The sequence below is a fragment of the Benincasa hispida genome, chromosome 10 (genome assembly GCF_009727055.1).
Source record: "Benincasa hispida cultivar B227 chromosome 10, ASM972705v1, whole genome shotgun sequence".
Taxonomy (NCBI): domain Eukaryota; kingdom Viridiplantae; phylum Streptophyta; class Magnoliopsida; order Cucurbitales; family Cucurbitaceae; genus Benincasa; species Benincasa hispida.
In genome coordinates, this window is record NC_052358.1 from 48,919,405 (window position 1) to 48,937,585 (window position 18,181).

Consider the following 18,181-nt stretch of genomic DNA (forward strand, 5'->3'; position numbering starts at 1 on the left):
ACGAATTCGCCAATTATGAGTTAGGCGCTTTAACCATTCAGCCATGGATGCTTAGTGAGAATCCTCGTACATGGTGAATAACCAAATTCCAATTGAAACGAAATATTTAGGATAAATCAATGAAATTTAGGAGGACTCAATGAAAGGACTCAGATTTTGTTGATTACTTCGAGGAAGATGATCATGGAAATAAAAGATTGGGGCCCCCAAGTACATCAGATTGGTTGACTGTAGGTATGTTTATTAAGTTTTTAAAAAGATTTTATGAAACCACCACAACGATAAGTGGATCTTCATATGTGACTTCTAATATTGGTTCTAAGAAAATTAATAAAATTCAGTTTGCTTTGAACAAATTGAGCAAAAATACCAACTATGTTCTAAGCACGATGGCTATGAATACGAAGACAAAGTTTGATAATTATTGGGGTTCGCTTGAAAAAATGAATAAATTGATGTTTGTGGCTATGGTGATTGCTCCTCGGTACAAGTTAAAGTACTTGAATTATTGTCTTTCCAATATTTATGCCAGTGATTGTTGGATTTTATGTCCTAAAACTCGTAGTTTGTAAATTAATAAACATATTCTGTTTTGTTTTTTGATAAGTTGTTATTGAAATTTTAATCTTGAATCCAATAAACTAAAGTCCTGAGGCTATTTTATGTAGTTTGAACTTTATGTAGTGACATAAATGTGGATCAAGTTCAAATATATAGCCAAAATGGTCTATAGTATATGAATAAGGTTGGGCGCCTTATTCTGAGGACACTATGGATGCGGCTCACTTTGTAGTTAGTACAAACGATGTAATCCTGAATCGTTCATATAGAGATATGTGTGTGGGGGCATCCTATGCAATGAGTTTACATAAGACTGAACCATGAAATAGTCACTTTTTACGTTCTAAATGCCGTTTTATGTATAAAACTGACTATTTCGTTAATTGATGACCTAAGTAACTTAATCTTAATCCTGAACTAACTATGAAATCCTGTTCACTCGGAATTATCCTTAGATCTGCACAAGTGAGGGCAGCTCATCATCCCTGGCCCAATAAGCCTCCCATTTCAGGATAAGCCTCCCATTTCAAGGGTAAGATCAGATGGATAGCTGGGAACATAGGGTGCAAGATGGAATTCACTCCTACCCGTTATAGGGATAGTAGATAGGTTGTTCTCTTTAGTACTGAATCTAGGTCTTGAACAAGGGGCCTCACCCTCTCATTGACCCGAGAGGGATTTGGTTTATAGGTTGGACCTTAAACCAATTGTTCATTAGAGGATCAATGGAACTTAAGGAGCAAGATGTAGTCTTGGGGGTAAAACAGTTTTTATGACCCAACCGAGATTACGAACAACCTATGAAAGATTAGCTTACTAATCATTGTTATATCAAATGGACACAAATATATCTATAGTGAGGGGAGTGCAACTACGGGACTATAGTGGAATGACCCGTTAGTTAACGAATGTTGATTAACCCCGTCTAAAGAGTTTAGCTAGCTAATCTCGGATCGTTGGAGCCCATGATCTATAGGTCCATTAGGTTCCTTTACTAGCTCATATGGAATAAACTTAAAACAGTATGATAGAATAATTCGAATTGTTCAAATTAGGTGAAGAGAGAGAAACCGATAAGTATATGTGATATAATGGTCGAGTTTTCAGTTTAGAGATACAGCTTTAATATTTAAATGTGATTTAAATATCAAGAATATGAATACGTTCATATTCGGAAGCTCGGAAATAATGGAAATGGTCAAAGATGTAAAAAGTTAAATAGTTGACTTTTGACTTTGAAAAGTCAAACTTTGACCGACCTTATATTCAAATGTGATTTGAATTTCGAGAAAATGAATGCGGATTCATGCTTGGGAGGTCAAAATTAGTCAACACGGAAAAAATCATAAAAAGTAAAAATGTTGACTTTTTGGTCAAAGTTTGACTTTGACCAAATGACTATTTTGCCCTTTGACTAAAGTTAGTGGGAAAATCCAAACTTTTGTGGGATAATTCCACTCACAAAATAGTGGGCTAGGTGTTGGCTTATAGTGGAGACATTAAGCCCACTTAGATAGTGAATTCTAGGTGTTGGGTTTTTATGAATTTATTTCATGCAATTGTTGCATGGTTTTTTCTATAAATGGGCTTTTGAATTTGGATTAAAAACTTTTGCCATTTTGCCAAAATTGTTTGTAAATTTGGGCTGGAAAAATCACATTTTTTGGAGAAAAATTTAAAATCCAAACCTAATCCAAAATTCCATTTCTTTTTCCAACTCTTTCTCTCTCTCGGGTTCTTCATCCACTGGGTCCCACAATCCGGTTATGAGTCCAGAGGATAGTAGGTCAACTCTAGTGGTTGTCCGGAAGAATTCAGGTTGAGATTCAGCGAGGAAAAACGTTTCAGGAGCTTCAAAGATAATTTTTAATTACTGTTTTTTTCCTTCAAATTGCATGCTAATTTCCTTTTAATTAAAAGCAATTAGAGTGTAATTAGGTCATTTATTTCGCTGCGTATGTCTCATGTTCCATCAGTGATATGGTTAAGGATATGGTTGAGAGTGTGAAATTATATTTGTATCGTCTATACGACTTTTACAAATCACATAATACTTCTCATCGAGATAGTCATAGTACCAATGATTCTCAACAATCAAAGATTGTCACTATAAATGAAGATGATCATGGGATGGACGAAGAAATAGATGATCCGTTGATAACTTTTAAGAGATTGAGAGAAGAAGAAAGTTCATTGGAAGTGGAGAATGTTTTGTCTTCTTATTTGTCTGACAAGGTTATAGAAGATAAAGATGATTTTAAGATATTGTACTGGTGGAAAATGAATGGCTACAAATATCCCATTTTATCAAAAATTGTTCGAGATGTTTTGGCGGTTCCGATATCAACAGCCGCTTTTGAATATGCATTTAGTACAGGAGGGAGGATTCTTGATTCCTTTCGAAGTTCTTTGACTCCAAAAACAGTGGAGGCCTTGATATGTACACAAAGTTGGATTCGTGTGGCTCAGTGTTACTAGATCTCCATCCACAACTTGAAGAGTTAGAGATGTATGAAAATATTGAGTCAGGTAATTAAATGATTTTTTTTTTTGTACATATCTAAACTGTTTATTGTACATATCTAATATATATGCTCAAATAATTAATATATTTAATTTTGCGTGATTTGTTTTGTAGATAGTCCATCATCTTTTGTTCTTTTGAAATAAGGAATTGGATTTGAAGTATAATAATGATTTTAATGGTAAGTTTTACTACCATAAGATCAAATATAAATGATCCTCTTGGTCTAATGTATTTGTCATTTATACTCTTGGTTTAATATAATTGTCATTTTTTCAGGCATTGAGAATGAGGAGTGAAAAGACCAAAGATGAAGAAGAAAACTCACTCGAGTCATTCGTCATGTCTCATGGTGCATTGGTGCTCTTGAATGTTATTATTGAACTTGGAGCTTTTGAATGTTATTATTGAACTTGGAATTTTATGTAATAGGCCACTAGTTATTATTAAACTTGGACTTTTTGTTTCTATTTTGAATTTAGACTTGAATATTTTGAATAGAGACTTTGAACTTGAACATTTGAATTGAATTATTTGAGGAAGTTTCTTTTGAAGTTTATATTGAATTTACGGTGGTTGTATTTTAATGTAAATGTTAAAATTTCACATAGATTACAATATTACACGTTTCTTATTATTAAATTTTTATTAATTGGTAATATATTTAGAATTAGTTCACTTTTGTAAATATGGAGGTTTATTGACCTACAAAAATCAAATTGTTCAATAGAACGGGAAGTAACGAAAAAGAACATTCAAAATTAAAAAAAAAAACGGAACCGGTGACCCAACCCAATCCAACCCGAAAATTTTGGGTTGGGTTGGATTTACCATTAAAAATGAACTTTAAGGGTTCATTATTAGCCAACCTGATTTTTGAGTTGGTTCACAAAATTCTTCCAACCCGGTCCAACCTGGACCATCTACATCCCTAGCCACGGTCACGACCTTGTCCACGACCACGACTTCAACCACGATTATTAACATTCATAACATTCACTTTAGGGAATGGTGTTGTTCCAGTTGGTCGTGATTCATGGTTCTTCATCAATAACTCGTTATTTTGTTTGATAATGAGAAGAATGAAATTAGTTCTAAATATTATTTAATACCTTACTCTCGATATTGCTGTTACAATAGCATGTTCGAGACATCAAATATAGAAAATGTCTTTTTTAACATATCATCATCAGTAATTTTCTCTCGGCATAACAACAATTTTAAACTGACTTTGAATAATGCATAATTGTAATAATTTACTGATTTAAAATCTTGTAACTTCAAATAAATCCACTCATTACAAACTTTGGTAAGAATAACTATTTTTCTTATGATCATACATTTCTTTCAAAATTTTCCACAAGATACGAGGATATTTTATTATAAAATACTCCATTTTCAATCCCTCGTGGAGACGATGATGAAGGAAAATCATAGCTTTTGCTTTGTCCTGACTGGATGTTGTATTTCCATTTAATTGTTTCTTCCAAGTTCATAGTATCCAAGTGGATTTCAGCATCGAGCACCAATGACAAATAATTATTGTCATTAATGTCAAGGGCTGTGAATTCTAATTTCATAAGATTTGTCATGGCAACACTTTAGGACCTACCTTCAGCGAGGGAAGCGACAAGAGCTCGAGTTGATGACGTATTGTAAAATTGAAGAGCATAATGGAAATACGGATATGGATAAAATATAATAAAATAATATAACTAAACTTATAAAATAACTAAAGCATACTAAAATTATAAAATTACGGAAATAGGAAGGAAATAGAAAATATATGAAATTCTCTTTTTATTCTCACCAATGTGCTTATATTTTAGGGTAATTGCAATGTGGCATTTTTAAAGATAATAACTAAGTGTATAACATCACTGTAAAAAAATTGTAAATATAGCAAAGTTTATCAGTGATAGGCTTTTATCGTCGATAGACTCTTACCAGCAATATGGTTTATCACTGATAGACTCCTATTAATAATATGGTATATGACAGATTATCTAAATTTTGCCATATTTGTAATTTTTTTACATTATGTTATATTTGCTAATATTTTTGGTCTGATTGCTATATTTGCAACGGTTCCTTATTAAACCACCAAATAGGGGTGGAAACGGTTCGATTTGGTTCGGTTTGATGGTCAAACCGAATCGAATTGAATTTTCTAATATGTGAAATGAACCGAACTGAACCAATTTATTGGTTCGAACCCAACTGTACCGAACTGCATAATGTTCGGTTCAGTTTTGGCATTTTAAAAAAAATCTATGTTATATTTTATTTAAATAAAAAAACAATTTGGTTCGGTTCGGTCTTAAATTTGGTTTTGTTCTTAAAATTAAAAATGGTTCAATTTAAATTCAGTCTTACTCTTTTTCTTAATATATAAATATATAAATAAATAAATATAAAAATAGTTCGGTTTGGTTTCAAATTCGGTTTTCAAAATTGAAATCGAATTGAACCGAATTAATTCGATTTTAAAATTTCTTCAAACGGACTGAACCATATTTTTTTGTTTCACTAAGTTTTCGGTTGTTTAACTTTTGCAATTTGAATGGTCACCCCTACCATCAAATATCACTCTTTATAAACAATTTGACAATACACGGACACCAAACATGAATTAATGCACATGGACAACATGAAAAATGACACATGACGTAGAAGCCTACACATCTACTACCAAATATCACTATTTGTAGATAATTTGACAATATATAGACACCAAACATGAATTACTGCGCATGGACAATATGAAAAATGAGACATGACAAGAAACTACACCTTGGACATCTTTTTTTTTTTTTAATAATAATTTAACCTTATTTTAAAATTGTTTTTTTTGTTCATCATCATCTTCTATTTCTCTCGTTCTGACTCGAGAAATTCTGGGGGATCTTCGGCTACGAGGTCCCGATGGTCCAATTCGGATCCTTGAACTGATTGACGTTTGGGTCCGAATCTGTGGTTTGTGCTTCGATCTTGGTTCAAATGGTCTCTGGAGTAACTACTGAGATTCGTTGTCAAGGTGATCAGTTTTAAGGATATTAGTTTTTGCCATTTCATAATTTCTGGTTTGGAGTGTGCGAACATATATGAATTCCATGTTCTAGTTTACTTTTAATTAGTGGTTTCAACCTTTCCTTCAGAATTTCACGTGAAAATTTATTTAATTATTTATTCATGTTAATTATCCGTCAACAGGGGAATCGACTAAACAGCAGTTGATTGATTTTCGATGAACTTGGTGACAATGGCAGAGCAAAGAACTGAGGATGGTAGCTCAATGAAGGAAGGAGAAGAGGTGAAGAAGGAGAAACTGAAGAAAAATGTCGATCCGGAACTTTTCAGCTGCTTGCTTCAACCTATGAGTATCGGTGTTGATCCGGACTATATTGGCATTCGTCGTCTCTTGCTTTATCGGAAGGCTGAAGCCGCGGTTCTCCGTCGTAAAGTATGTTTTCCTCTGCAGCTTTATTTTTTAAATTTATATTTTTTTCTGCATTTGTTTCTATTTGATTGGGTTTTGAGTTAGATTGTGATTTTTTTTTTTTTTCCTGTTTGATTCGGGAATTTGGATGTTAGGGAGCATAATTTAAGTAGATTTGGGAGGACAATGCAGTCTGAGTTACATTGGGGTTTCTTGATTCTTTATTTTTTCTCCTAGGACCGAGGTTCCACCGATTTTACTTATGTCCATCAAGAGGAAGACAAATTCTGGGGTTTCGATTTCATAACATTATGAATCAGTTTTGGCTTTCTGTTTGGAAAGAAATTTTGTTAAATTGTTCCTCCATTCTTTTCAGATGCACAGCCTATATTATTTCCGATGGTTCAATTCGTTTATGCATCATTTCCTGAGAATAACGTTAGGCTCTTTCTATTGGTGTTATCCTTAGGACTGGAGGTGCAATGGAAAAGGATATGTGGCATTCCGCAATTTCATACGCCGGCCAAGGAATTGGGAAAGCTCGCGTTTACCAAGTCTTCAAAGCACCCCAGGAAACAGGTTGCTAACTAAGGCCAATTGATAACAATTTCGTATGTATTTTCTGCTTTTGAAATGTATGCTTGGAGTTCTCCCAATTTCATTACTATAATTTTCACCTTTCCTAAAGAAACATTTGAATTCTTAGTCAAATTTCAAAACAAAAACCACTTTTTGTAGTTTTGAAATATTTGCTTGATTTGTTAAAATGAGTCTAGCTCAACTGGCATAGTGCTTACACTATCAACCTCGAAATCAGAGGTTTGATTTCCCACCTCATATATTGTCAAATATTTGCTTGATTTTTCAAAACATGGGTAAAATTTGGATAACAAAACAATGGAACTCATAGGTAAAAATGTAGTGTTAAAATATCTATTTCATAACTTGACTTGTGCTTCTCATGTCTTCCCTTTACTAATTTAAATTTGTTCTTTTATCTCAGTTGCAAGAAATTATTATGAATTGTAATGATGAAACCTCCTATTTAGTGTTACTTTTTAAAGTTATATTCCGCATAACTCTGACATCAAGATAATTTATTGGTTCATGCATCAGTGGAAGATGGGTTCCTCCTCCAAGTCCGCTCTCTCTCTTGCATGAGGTGGAGAGCTGGGGTTCTAGCAAGGTATATCTAAATTCTGTGAAATGTATATATTTAGACACACACATTGCCTGTTTTTTGGGTAAGAAATCACCCTTCCATTAGGGGCAAAGGAATACTAATTTTGCACGAGATGAAAGTATCAAAAAGCTAAAATGTCTTGTTTATTTGAAGTTGTATGCATAGCTTAGTAGAAAGTGTTCAACGTCCTCTATGAGAAACGGGACTGCCTTTTCCATAACTTTAACTCAAGGGGATCCTTCTATGATTTTTGATCTTACATGTTTTCAACGCTTGCTTTTCTACCTAGAGTTTGCTTCCCCTAAATTTAGGCCTCCATCTTTGGACTACTCTTGATCTGTTAAGTATCTTATCTTGTAAATCTTTCTTTCCCTGTTTGCTTGTTCAGCCTAATTCTTTCGCCCTCTTTGCCAAGCTCTTGAAAGGAAAATTTCCTGGGAAGATTAGATTCATCTCTTGGTTGGTTGCTTACTACAAATTTTATCTAGCGATCTTATTTTTTTGCTTTATGCCGTTGGTGGTGCATTTTGTGTTAAAGAATGTTAATAGACTTTGGATCATCTTTTATGGATATGCCATTTACTGCAAAAATTTGGGGTAGATTTTGTGAAATTTTCAAGGTTAGTTTGGTTCCTAGTAGGAATTGATTCTCCACTCTTTTTTTCACATTTGAGGACATTTTTTTTAAAAAAATTAATACCCATGAATATTCCATTAAACTTACGCACATCTCAATAATCTTATGAGATAATTGTCTAATGCAACAATATTTGGTTTTTAGAAAACCCATCAGATTTCAACATCTTATGCAGGTAGATGGCCTTTTTTCTATAATTTCTAGTCCAATGATCAGCATGAGAGAAGGGTCTCATAATTTTGGGTCCCCAGTTTGTCCAACTGCAAGGATTTCTCTTTTAATTCATTTTTCCATATCCTTTGCTCCCCTTTCTCCATTCCACGATGCTTCTCCGTTCTCCTCTCTATGGAATGTTAGAATTTCTAAGAATGTGAGACTTTTTGCCTAACAAGTTTTGCACTAGAGGGTGAACACTCAAGACCATCAGCAGAGACGTTCTTCTTTGGTGTTGGTCCCACAATAGTGTGTTCTTTGCAGTCAAGAAGAGAAGGCCTTGACCATTTGCTGTGGAATTTCAGGTTTGCTTCTCCGTTGGAGTTAGATTTTTAGGAGTTTTGGGAAGTTTTGGCTTGCAACAAAGGCTGTTGTTGTATGATTCTTGAGGAGGTGCTCTTGGACTCTCTTTTTTGCGTTATAGGAAGAGTTGTGGCAGACTTATCTTTTTTGTTCTCTTGTGAGGTATTTGGCTTGAGAATAATTAGATCTTGGAAGGAGCTTTGAGAATTGTTAAGTTTAATTCTTCTTTCTTGGTTTTTGTTGATCAGATTTTTTTGTAATTTCCATCTTGGTCTTGTTAAAAGGAAATTAGGATTTATTCCTAATTAATTTTTTTTCCATTATTATTTCCTTTTTGGTATTTTCCTTTATTGGTTTATTGATGTCTATTTATTCACCTTGTAGAAGGTTGGTTATGTACTTTGAATTACTTTGAATTATCCTGATTTATTCAATAATATACAAATTTAACATTGTATCAGAGCATTAGGTTTAGTCTTATTGAACTCTAGCTGCCAAAGCCCTTTCCGATCTCTGCCTCTGTTGACTACCATAAGGGTTTTCTGCTTGTTTTCCCTTTATCCTACTAGGGTTTTTTTGTCACGCCTCTGTTCATTAGATCCATCACTCATCTGTTCGCCAGCACCGTTCGTGGGCTTTTTGTTACCATGGACCAGGTCTTTTGCGCATTTAGATTTGTCCCTTTGTGCTCATAGATAAATTTTCGCCCCAAATCCATTGCAACCATCGACCACCTCTGCTATCCCATTTGCGCTTTTGCTGTCCGTATCTTTCGTTGTCACTCTCTGCCATGCGTCTCTGTTTGTGTATCAGATTGTATTTGTCCGTGGGTATCTTCTGCACCGCAAATCCGTCTTGTCGCAGCTTTGCTCCACTCAGATCTATGCGCCAGCCACTGCCCGTCAATCGTCGCTGCTACAGATCTGGCAGCATATCTGCTATTCCACCTTAGGTTCATGTTGCTCGCCATGGGTTTCATCCAATCTTTAGAATCCTTCAGTTTCATGTCGCTCTATTGTCTGTCCATCGTGAACTGATTGATTCCATCGTGGTTTGAGGGTTTCAACAAAAGAACCTCTTGGTTTGGTTAGTAAGGCTGATTTAGTTTCAGTCAACCAGTTTGGTTCAGTTTAATTAGTTTGGTTCACTCTTCCATTTGTTTGGTTCATCCAACTCGGTCCGGTGTGGTTCAATTTACTTAGTTTGGTTTATTTCAGGCACTTGGTTCAGTTTTGTTTGGTTTAGCCTGGTTTGGTTTAGTTCAGTTAGTTTGTTTGATTACTTTGTTTTATCTTTTCAGATTTGTGTTTGTGGATTTATGTTCTGTTTTCAAATCAATTGTTCGAGGGTTTTGTTGTAGATTGCTTTATGAGGATCTTTGTTTTCAGCCCAGAAGTTCTTTGTAGGTTTTATCGATCTCTCTATGAGGATCTTTGTTTCTAGCCAAGAAATTTGTTTCCGTTCTTCATGGGTTTATGTTTCCAGCCTACTTTTTGTTTTCGTTCTTCGTGGGTTTCTGTTTCCATCCCAGATCTGCTGATTTGTTTCGGAAATTATCTTTGCATACTCAAGTTGTTCGACAATCTATCACATGAAATAAAAATGCATGTGATGGCACATGCGAGTCAGTGTGTAACGTCCCAAGCCTAGGATTTGGAACCCGGACTCGACACTTGATGGCCCCGACATTCCATTGCATCCCCTGTACCCGACAAGGTTATCCTTGCTTGTCCTTTATTTGTCTTGAGTTGCTTCTAAGAGTGAAGATTATTCCCACAAACCAACACGGGTCCTTTTAGCATGCTTTCTCCTCACTCACATGTTTCATAGGATTCCCAAGAGGTCTACAACATAGAATTTCTCCAAGCTTTTCATCCAACATAGAATTTCTCCAAGCTAAACACGTTTAACTATGAAGTTCCTATGATTGAGCCACCGAAAGAGAAGGTGCACCTTATTGGTATATGTAGTAACTTTCAATTCTTTTAAGCCTTTCTTAACTAGACTTTCATATGTTCAGGATCTCTCACATTCAGATGTGATCTCAGTTCATTCATGTTTGCCTCCTAAACTCGGGCGTTACACAGTGAGAGAGTTGTTATTTAAAAAATTTCTAGTTAGGCTGTAGAGAATTTCTGATCCTCAGTTTCTTTTTCATATAGGGTGCAATTGTTAGTTTTCCATGTTTATTGCTCATGCAGAATTTTCAATGATTTAAATAATTAAATCAAATTAACTTCTTTGAGCATTGAACAAGAAGCACGGTAAGTTTAAAACTGATTGCAATTCTATGCTTGCTTTTGTTTCATCATAATTATAATCTATTGTTATCTTTCACTCAGGACTTACAGAGTCACCGAAGATCAAGTTTTAGCTCAAGTGCAAGTGATAATAGTCAGCTGCAGACTCGTAGAGTTGAATTTGCATATTCTTTTGTTGGAATGCATTGTATATTTGATCAATGCAAAGCCGCTGGTAAACTTTCACTGAAGAAGAAATCTGAACCGATCATGGGATTATTTCAAATTTCTTATCAACACATAATGAAGTTGTTTACATAAGAAGACTAATTGTCAATTCTGCAGTTACGGTTGTGAAGTTTGGGCACATGAGCTCTGATCTATTAGCATATGGGGGAGCGGATGGGACCTTGACTGTATGCAATGTCTCTGAACCATCTTCCTCCGTCAAGCAGTTGCTGGGCCATTCAAAAGACGTCACAGGTTGGATTGGCTGGTATTGCTTTTTTGTCTTTTACACTGTCTCTTCTCCCAATCACAACTTCAAGGATTGTTAAAAGCTGAGTAGAAACTTCTGTTGGTTTTCTCTCCAGAATCTCTCTCCAGGGTTGATTTCTTTTGGTTTGCTCCTCTGCTTGGGTCATTATTATTTGTAGGCCCCCTTTTTTACTTTCACTCATTTAGTGAAAGCTGGTTTCTTATAAAACTAATGCTTAGATGTAAGCGCTAGGGGATGTGTATGTTTTCTTGTTATTCATGAGTTATGCCTCTGTTTCAGTTGTGAATTTTCATGCATCAATCCCTCAATGATGTTGATGAATCTCATTCCTTATGAATTTTTCTTGAACTTGCATATTGTAGAAATGAATACTCTCTCATGTGTGTGCAGCAGACATGCACATAATGATGAGTCATGGTAGAAATGGATTTCATTGATTTGTGAGGAGGATATGACTTTTCTTTGACTTTTGAGGGAAAAAACGGTAAAGAAATCTATCAACATTATAACCTGAACACTAGAATATTGATTTTCCAAACAAGTACCCCACCATGTTTGCATCAGTTAAAGGAGGCTGGAGGTTGAAATTTGCAAAAGCCAGCCATAGAAGCAATATGCCAAACATTTCCACTTGTAATAATATTTGACTGAACTATCTAATTGTTTGTACATACACGTGTAAGTCCCCATAGATTGCTGAGCAGTGTGTTTGGAATAAAAGCATTAGTAGTCAATTTCAAAGAAGTTCAGAAACCAGATGAGTCTAGCAGTGGAACAAAAGAAAAAAAAATGAAAACTCTTTCAAATATACTCCCTGGGGCATTCCAAAAGGATACATTAATTTACACCAAAAAGAAAGCATTACATTGCATACAGTCGTTTCTTGGAATTCTTTCCTGTGGTTAGTTGTAGGATCCCTTTTGCTAGTTTTTTATTTTAAATTTTTTAATGCCTTGTACATTCTTTTATTGAGAATCAATAAATGCTGTCTCCCCCCCCCCCCCCCCCCCCCCACCCAAAAAAAAAAAAAAAAAAAAAAAGGGTTTTTTCCTAGTTATCAAAAATAGCGTCAAGAGTTTTTCATTACAAGCATCAGATCTGATATTAAATTTGTTTCCTTTTAGTATGCTATTAGAACGGTGGATTAAGAAAAAGTAGCATTTTACTATTGTCCAGTTCAAAAAGTAAAATTCTAACATACTGGTGTTTCTTCAGACTTTGATTTTTCATCGAATAATCAGTACATTGCATCGTCATCCATGGATAAAACCGTTAGAGTATGGGAGATATCAAAAGGACTTTGCATTAGAGTAATCTATGGAGTATCTTCACAATTGTGTATACGTTTTCATCCGGTAAGTATGAAACAATAATTCTTTCTTTCTTCTGAGAATAAGTGGTTAACTTAAAAGTATTTTCTTTTCTATTCATTACAATCTGGTGAAAACTCTCTTTCTCACTTCTGGGATAGAGCATGTTGGCTCATTATATGTCTCTTACTGTTTTTGTCTACCTGTTTCTTCTCAATTCTGGGGATTAAGATCATTCCTGCAGTGGCTTAGACATGATTTTATGGAGATTGAAGACTCATAAGCTCAATAAACCCATTAGTCTTCACGATTCTCAAAAGAAGTTTGACAAGTTTCAAATTTGTAGAAGACCCACAACAAGTGGAAATCAATATTATTGGGGAGGAAATGATATTATAGGAGTTTGAACATAGATCTCCTACTCTGATACCATTGTTAAATCACTGATTGATCCAAAAATTTAAGTTGATGAATTATGGTAAATTTAATTCTATCATTTCAATAGTTTAACGGTGACAATTTAAACCTACGATCTCATGGAAGATGCGGAGATGCCTTAACCACTAAGTTATGCTCATATGGGTCTTTTGTTTTCTTAAAAACAAAGAAACAAGAAACAAACTTTTCACCATGGATGAAAATATTGAAAAATAAATGCTCAAGTTGGCTATTAGTATTTTTACTTTTACCCATCTCTTCAAAAGCTGCTTTGTTCTCATTTTTGTGGGGGAGAAAATTGTTCGAGTGCGTAAGTTCTTAGCAACCATAGAAAGTTTATCGAGCTATTGGGATTAGAAATATAACAAAGAAAAACATGGCCTCTGTAGTGAAATAGTCATGGAGTTTCAATAAGGAAGAAGCTTTTCATACAAGGCCATTAAAATTACAGTTGATAGGTTGGTTAGATTGGAATCTTCGGGCAGACTCTACAGTGTAGGGCCTCTTGGTTCTTTATTGCTAGTTACGGGATACTTGGGACAAGAAATTCACAATCGAGATTGGACATGAGAAAGGAGTAGTTTTTGGGAAGATACTTAAGTTGATGACATTAATTGCAATTCTCAAACCGCTTTTACTAGGTTAGATCCCTGGCCTAATAGCCATAATTGAACTGTTCTCGAGGTATGGGATCAAGTTGATACCTGTTAGAATCTTAACATTCAAGAGACTAATAATGGTGTAGAAATGGTAGGAACAAACTTGTCTCTGCAATGGTATGCCAGGTTCACATAAGCGAGAAGTTAGTACCAACTTTTCCTGTTAATCCTTCTTGTCTTCTTTGCTAGAGCGTTGGAATCTATCATTTTCCAGTTCTTGATGCTTTCCAAAAGCTAAAACACCTAGGAAGATTTGGTTCATCTCAACCACAGTAAGTACAACATTTGTGAAAGATTTAAAAAGAACCTGAGCGTCCTTTCTCCCTACTGGCATGCCATCTACTACAAGGATGTTGAAAGTTGTTCCCTTTTTCTTTTGCAAAGGATGTTTTGAGTTAGAAGCATTGTTTTTTCGATAGTCGGTACTTGGTATGCCTCCATCTCCAGTCTGGTGGCCTGGCCCCTTTACAGAATCTCCAAACTATCAAGTGCAGGCTTTGCTGGTGAAGAGCTTACCTGAAAAATCAGAGTTATTTTATGAATATTGGAAAAAAAAAGTGTAAGTTATTTTGGGAAGGGAACCCAAGAGTTTTGCAAGACCGAAATTGCAATAAGAAACATCCTGGCCATAACATGATCTCCTCCCATTGGAAGATTTATGTCAGTGGTTGACAGTCCTGGAAGATGAAGACCGAATGAGCTGCAATGCTCAATTCAGAATCTTTCCCCTTCCATTGCCAGCTGAAGTACCGCTGACAATCTTAGGGAAAGAAGAAGAGGAAGAAATGCTGAAAACTTTTAGTTCAGTGCAAGATAATAACAGTTGAAGGAATGTACAAGAAATACCCCAGCTTACCAACGTCTTGTCATCATGTACATGCTATGTCCCAACTTCTATACATTCATCATTTTGTGGTATTCTTGTGATCTAATCAAGGCAGGGAAATTTCATTCAGGAGGAATCCAAGATTTCTTTGTTGGAAGCAATAGATAGTCTCTTGAGATTATTTAATCAAGTTATCTTTTAGCTCCTAAATTGAGTTCTTCGGCTATGGAATTTTGTAGACATTCTTCTTTGTTATTAATATAAATTGAGAGATCTTTTTGTAGTATTCGTAACTTGAGCAAGTAGGATGATATCTCATCTTTCTTGTGGTCTTTCTTTCCTAGATGTTTATGTTTCATAATGTCTGACACCCAACTATATATATGTATACATAGATATAAATATGTATCCATGCATATCCATATGTTATAATATTGTGAAAATATAATCGAACATTTTATTTTCTTCGCATTTATTTTCTTTCTTTTTACCTTCTTTTTCATTATCATGGTGTAGGTAAATAATAACTTCCTCTCAGTTGGCAATGCACATAAGGAAATCACGGTAAGCATGATGCAAATTTGTTTACAGCCACTTGAGGAAGGAATATTGATGATATTTTTAATTAATGATTTTCCTGAAAATATGAATTAATTGAAAGCTGTAGCTCGCAGCCATGATTTTTCAAAAATGTAATTAAATTGAAAAGTAAGATGTCTCTCATTTTCTCTATTCTTTTAGTTTCAAATTATATTTTTATTGGAAATTGAACTCTTTCGGACATGGAGTAGACATAATCACTAAGATTCATGGGCGTGAATGCATAGAGAATTTTCTATATTTCGGTGTTGTGATTGTTCTGGGAGTGAAATGTAATTGTAAATTAGTGTCCCTCACACCCCCAGACCCGGGGTGAGGGGGGATCTCATCAATGTAATAGTCAATGTGACAAGGGATATTCTGACCCACACATGGGAGATATAATATAGACAATGTGATGCTTTCCTGGTGCATGCAGAAAGGAACCCTTTCTTTGTTTTTTGTTTTTTGTTTTTTTTGTTTATAATTTGAACCCGAAACAACTTTTCATGATATAATGGAAAAGAAAATGTTCAAGGGATACAAACTCCCAAAGGGAGTGAAAAAGAAAATAAAACCATAACGACCTTACTTGAATTGAAACTATTTGATAGTTATACAACTGTGTCCTTAAGCCCTAAAGATACTGGAACCAAAAAATAGAACAAGATCTTAAAGCAATTTCAAACAAAGAGAATGACCAAGAAACAAAAAGGACCTATCAAACCAAAGCTCAACTTCAAAGAAAACTCGAACAAAAATCACAACAGTTGAAAATAAGAACCCCAAAAAAATAATAATAATAATAACCAATACAAGAAAAAACTGTAAAATTTAGGTCAATATGATGCTTGCAGTAAGTAGGAACAGCTGTAAAAACTGAGTTTTAAAAACATAAGATCACGTTACTTGAGATTTTTTGTATTTAGTTTCAAGTTGTGAGCTTGACTCTCTCTAAGTATCATTGCTTGAGGGGTAAAAGTGATGCTTTTTATGAAATGTTTCATCCATTTAAATTTCTTTTGACACCTAATTCTTTATTCTTGAAGTTGTCTGTTATTTCTATTTTGGACCTGATTTATGAAAACGTGCCACAGAGTTCCACTTCACCAGATGCTCATTCCTTAGTTGTATCTTTTCCAAGATATGTCCAGCTGATTTTCAGGAATATATTTTAGGTGTTTAATTTCAGCACTGGGAGGACTGTGACAAAATTAGTTCTTGATAGTGAGGTTACCTCAATGGATCATGATCACACTGGTCAGCTCCTTTTCTGTGGGGACGCAAATGTATGTCATTGGCACATTTATATTGTGAACTTTCTTTTCTGAAAACCAAACTTTCATTTGCTAAGATTGACTGTTGAGATTGCATGTATAGGGACATGTCTACTCTGTGAGCATGAACTCTCATACAGGAGCGTTATCCCGTACGCACCGCCAGTGGTGTAGTAGTCGGCGAAAATCTCCTGTATCTACTGTACAGTATCGAAGCTTCTCTCTGCTGGCCAGGGGCCCTGTTTTGCTAACTTGCACTCAAGATGGAAACTTGTCTTTCTTCAGGTTTTGCCAACATAAATTGGCTCTCATTTTTATTCATTTATTGTTCGTTGACTACTTCTAAGCTTTTATGTTGATGTTCTAGTATTGCTTTGGAAGTTCAAGGATATTTGACCCTCCGGTGCTCACTCAAATTAGCTCCAAGAATACATAGCATCCGTGCTTCGTTCTGCCCTCTACTCTCCCTTGAAAAAGGAGAGTACATTGGTAAGAACTGTTTAGTTAATGTTTCATCTTCAATAGTCATTTTGTGGATGGCCGTATCAGCATTATTAATTTACTTCAGAAATCATATTTTAGAAATTGGCTAATAATTCAAATGCTTACATAGAAAATATGAAAATCATGACTAAGATATTTGGAGAAAACAAACATAATTTTCACAAACTAAAAACCAAATGGTTACCAAATAGGCTTTAAAAATTGTAAAATGTGCTACTATTCTAATGTTCTCTGTTCATTCCACAATGTTACTGATTACATATTTGGGTTTTCTTTTTATGAATTGAAGTTGCAGGAAGTGAGGATTCAAATGTCTACTTCTATGACTTGACACGACCTAAACATACTTGTGTCAACAAGCTACAGGTTCACATTTTCTTCATGTGTTCTCTCCTAGATAAAACTATTTAGTTGACAGTTTGTGGTCGATTGACCAGCACACTTGTGACTCTGCAGGGCCACAGGTTCCCAGTTATCGGGGTTGCCTGGAACCATGGGGAAAATTTGTTGGCTTCGTCGGATTTTTATGGAACGGTAATTGTATGGAAGAGATCGAAGATGAGTTAGAACAAACGATATGTGTGAATAGATTTTATAAATGGCTCTGTTGATTAATGAATATCATTCTTCCCTTTTGTGCTCCCATAATTTTGTCATTCTTTTATCAGCTACAGATAATTTTCAGTATCTCAGAGAAAGTGTTTTATTGCTTTTTAGCGCATTAGTTTTAGAAAGTAGAAATGAGAGTGATCTTATTATGACTATACCTCTGTAATTACAGTGTAACGAAATATAATCTAGTTGAAGTTTTGGAGTGACTGGTGTTAAATAAATGTTCAACTCTTTGGCCTTGATTACCTGATGGAATGTTTATGAGAGAGAAATTTCCAATATAGTGTATTTGCTACTAATATCAATTTCAACAAGCAATTGATGAAATGAAAGTTTCAGATGAGTTCAACTATGAACTGTCACTGCTTCATGAAATC

At 34.9% G+C, this 18,181-nt stretch overlaps 1 protein-coding gene across 1 annotated transcript; it reads left to right on the top strand.

Moving 5' to 3' along the window:
- The first annotated feature begins 5,936 nt into the window (after window positions 1–5,936).
- LOC120088262 (WD repeat-containing protein 13) lies at window positions 5,937–18,021 on the top strand. The gene is made up of 13 exons (XM_039045415.1): window positions 5,937–6,122; window positions 6,299–6,548; window positions 6,994–7,103; window positions 7,641–7,710; window positions 11,203–11,335; window positions 11,446–11,583; window positions 12,815–12,954; window positions 15,349–15,396; window positions 16,590–16,700; window positions 16,792–16,973; window positions 17,056–17,177; window positions 17,482–17,558; window positions 17,649–18,021. Exons 2-13 carry the CDS (start codon window positions 6,333–6,335, stop codon window positions 17,757–17,759), a joined length of 1,458 nt encoding a protein of 485 aa, XP_038901343.1. The 5' UTR covers window positions 5,937–6,122; window positions 6,299–6,332; the 3' UTR covers window positions 17,760–18,021.
- The last annotated feature ends 160 nt before the right edge of the window (window positions 18,022–18,181 follow it).

What these genes read in the sequence shown, in the direction of transcription:
- LOC120088262 (XM_039045415.1), top strand. Translation starts at nt 6,333, where the DNA reads ATGAACTTGGTGACAATGGCAGAGCAAAGAACTGAGGATGGTAGCTCA. An exon ending in ATGCACATAAGGAAATCACG is followed by an intron (nt 15,397 to 16,589) that starts GTAAGCATGATG and finishes AATATATTTTAG; the next exon opens with GTGTTTAATTTCAGCACTGG. An exon ending in TTTTCTGTGGGGACGCAAAT is followed by an intron (nt 16,701 to 16,791) that starts GTATGTCATTGG and finishes TTGCATGTATAG; the next exon opens with GGACATGTCTACTCTGTGAG.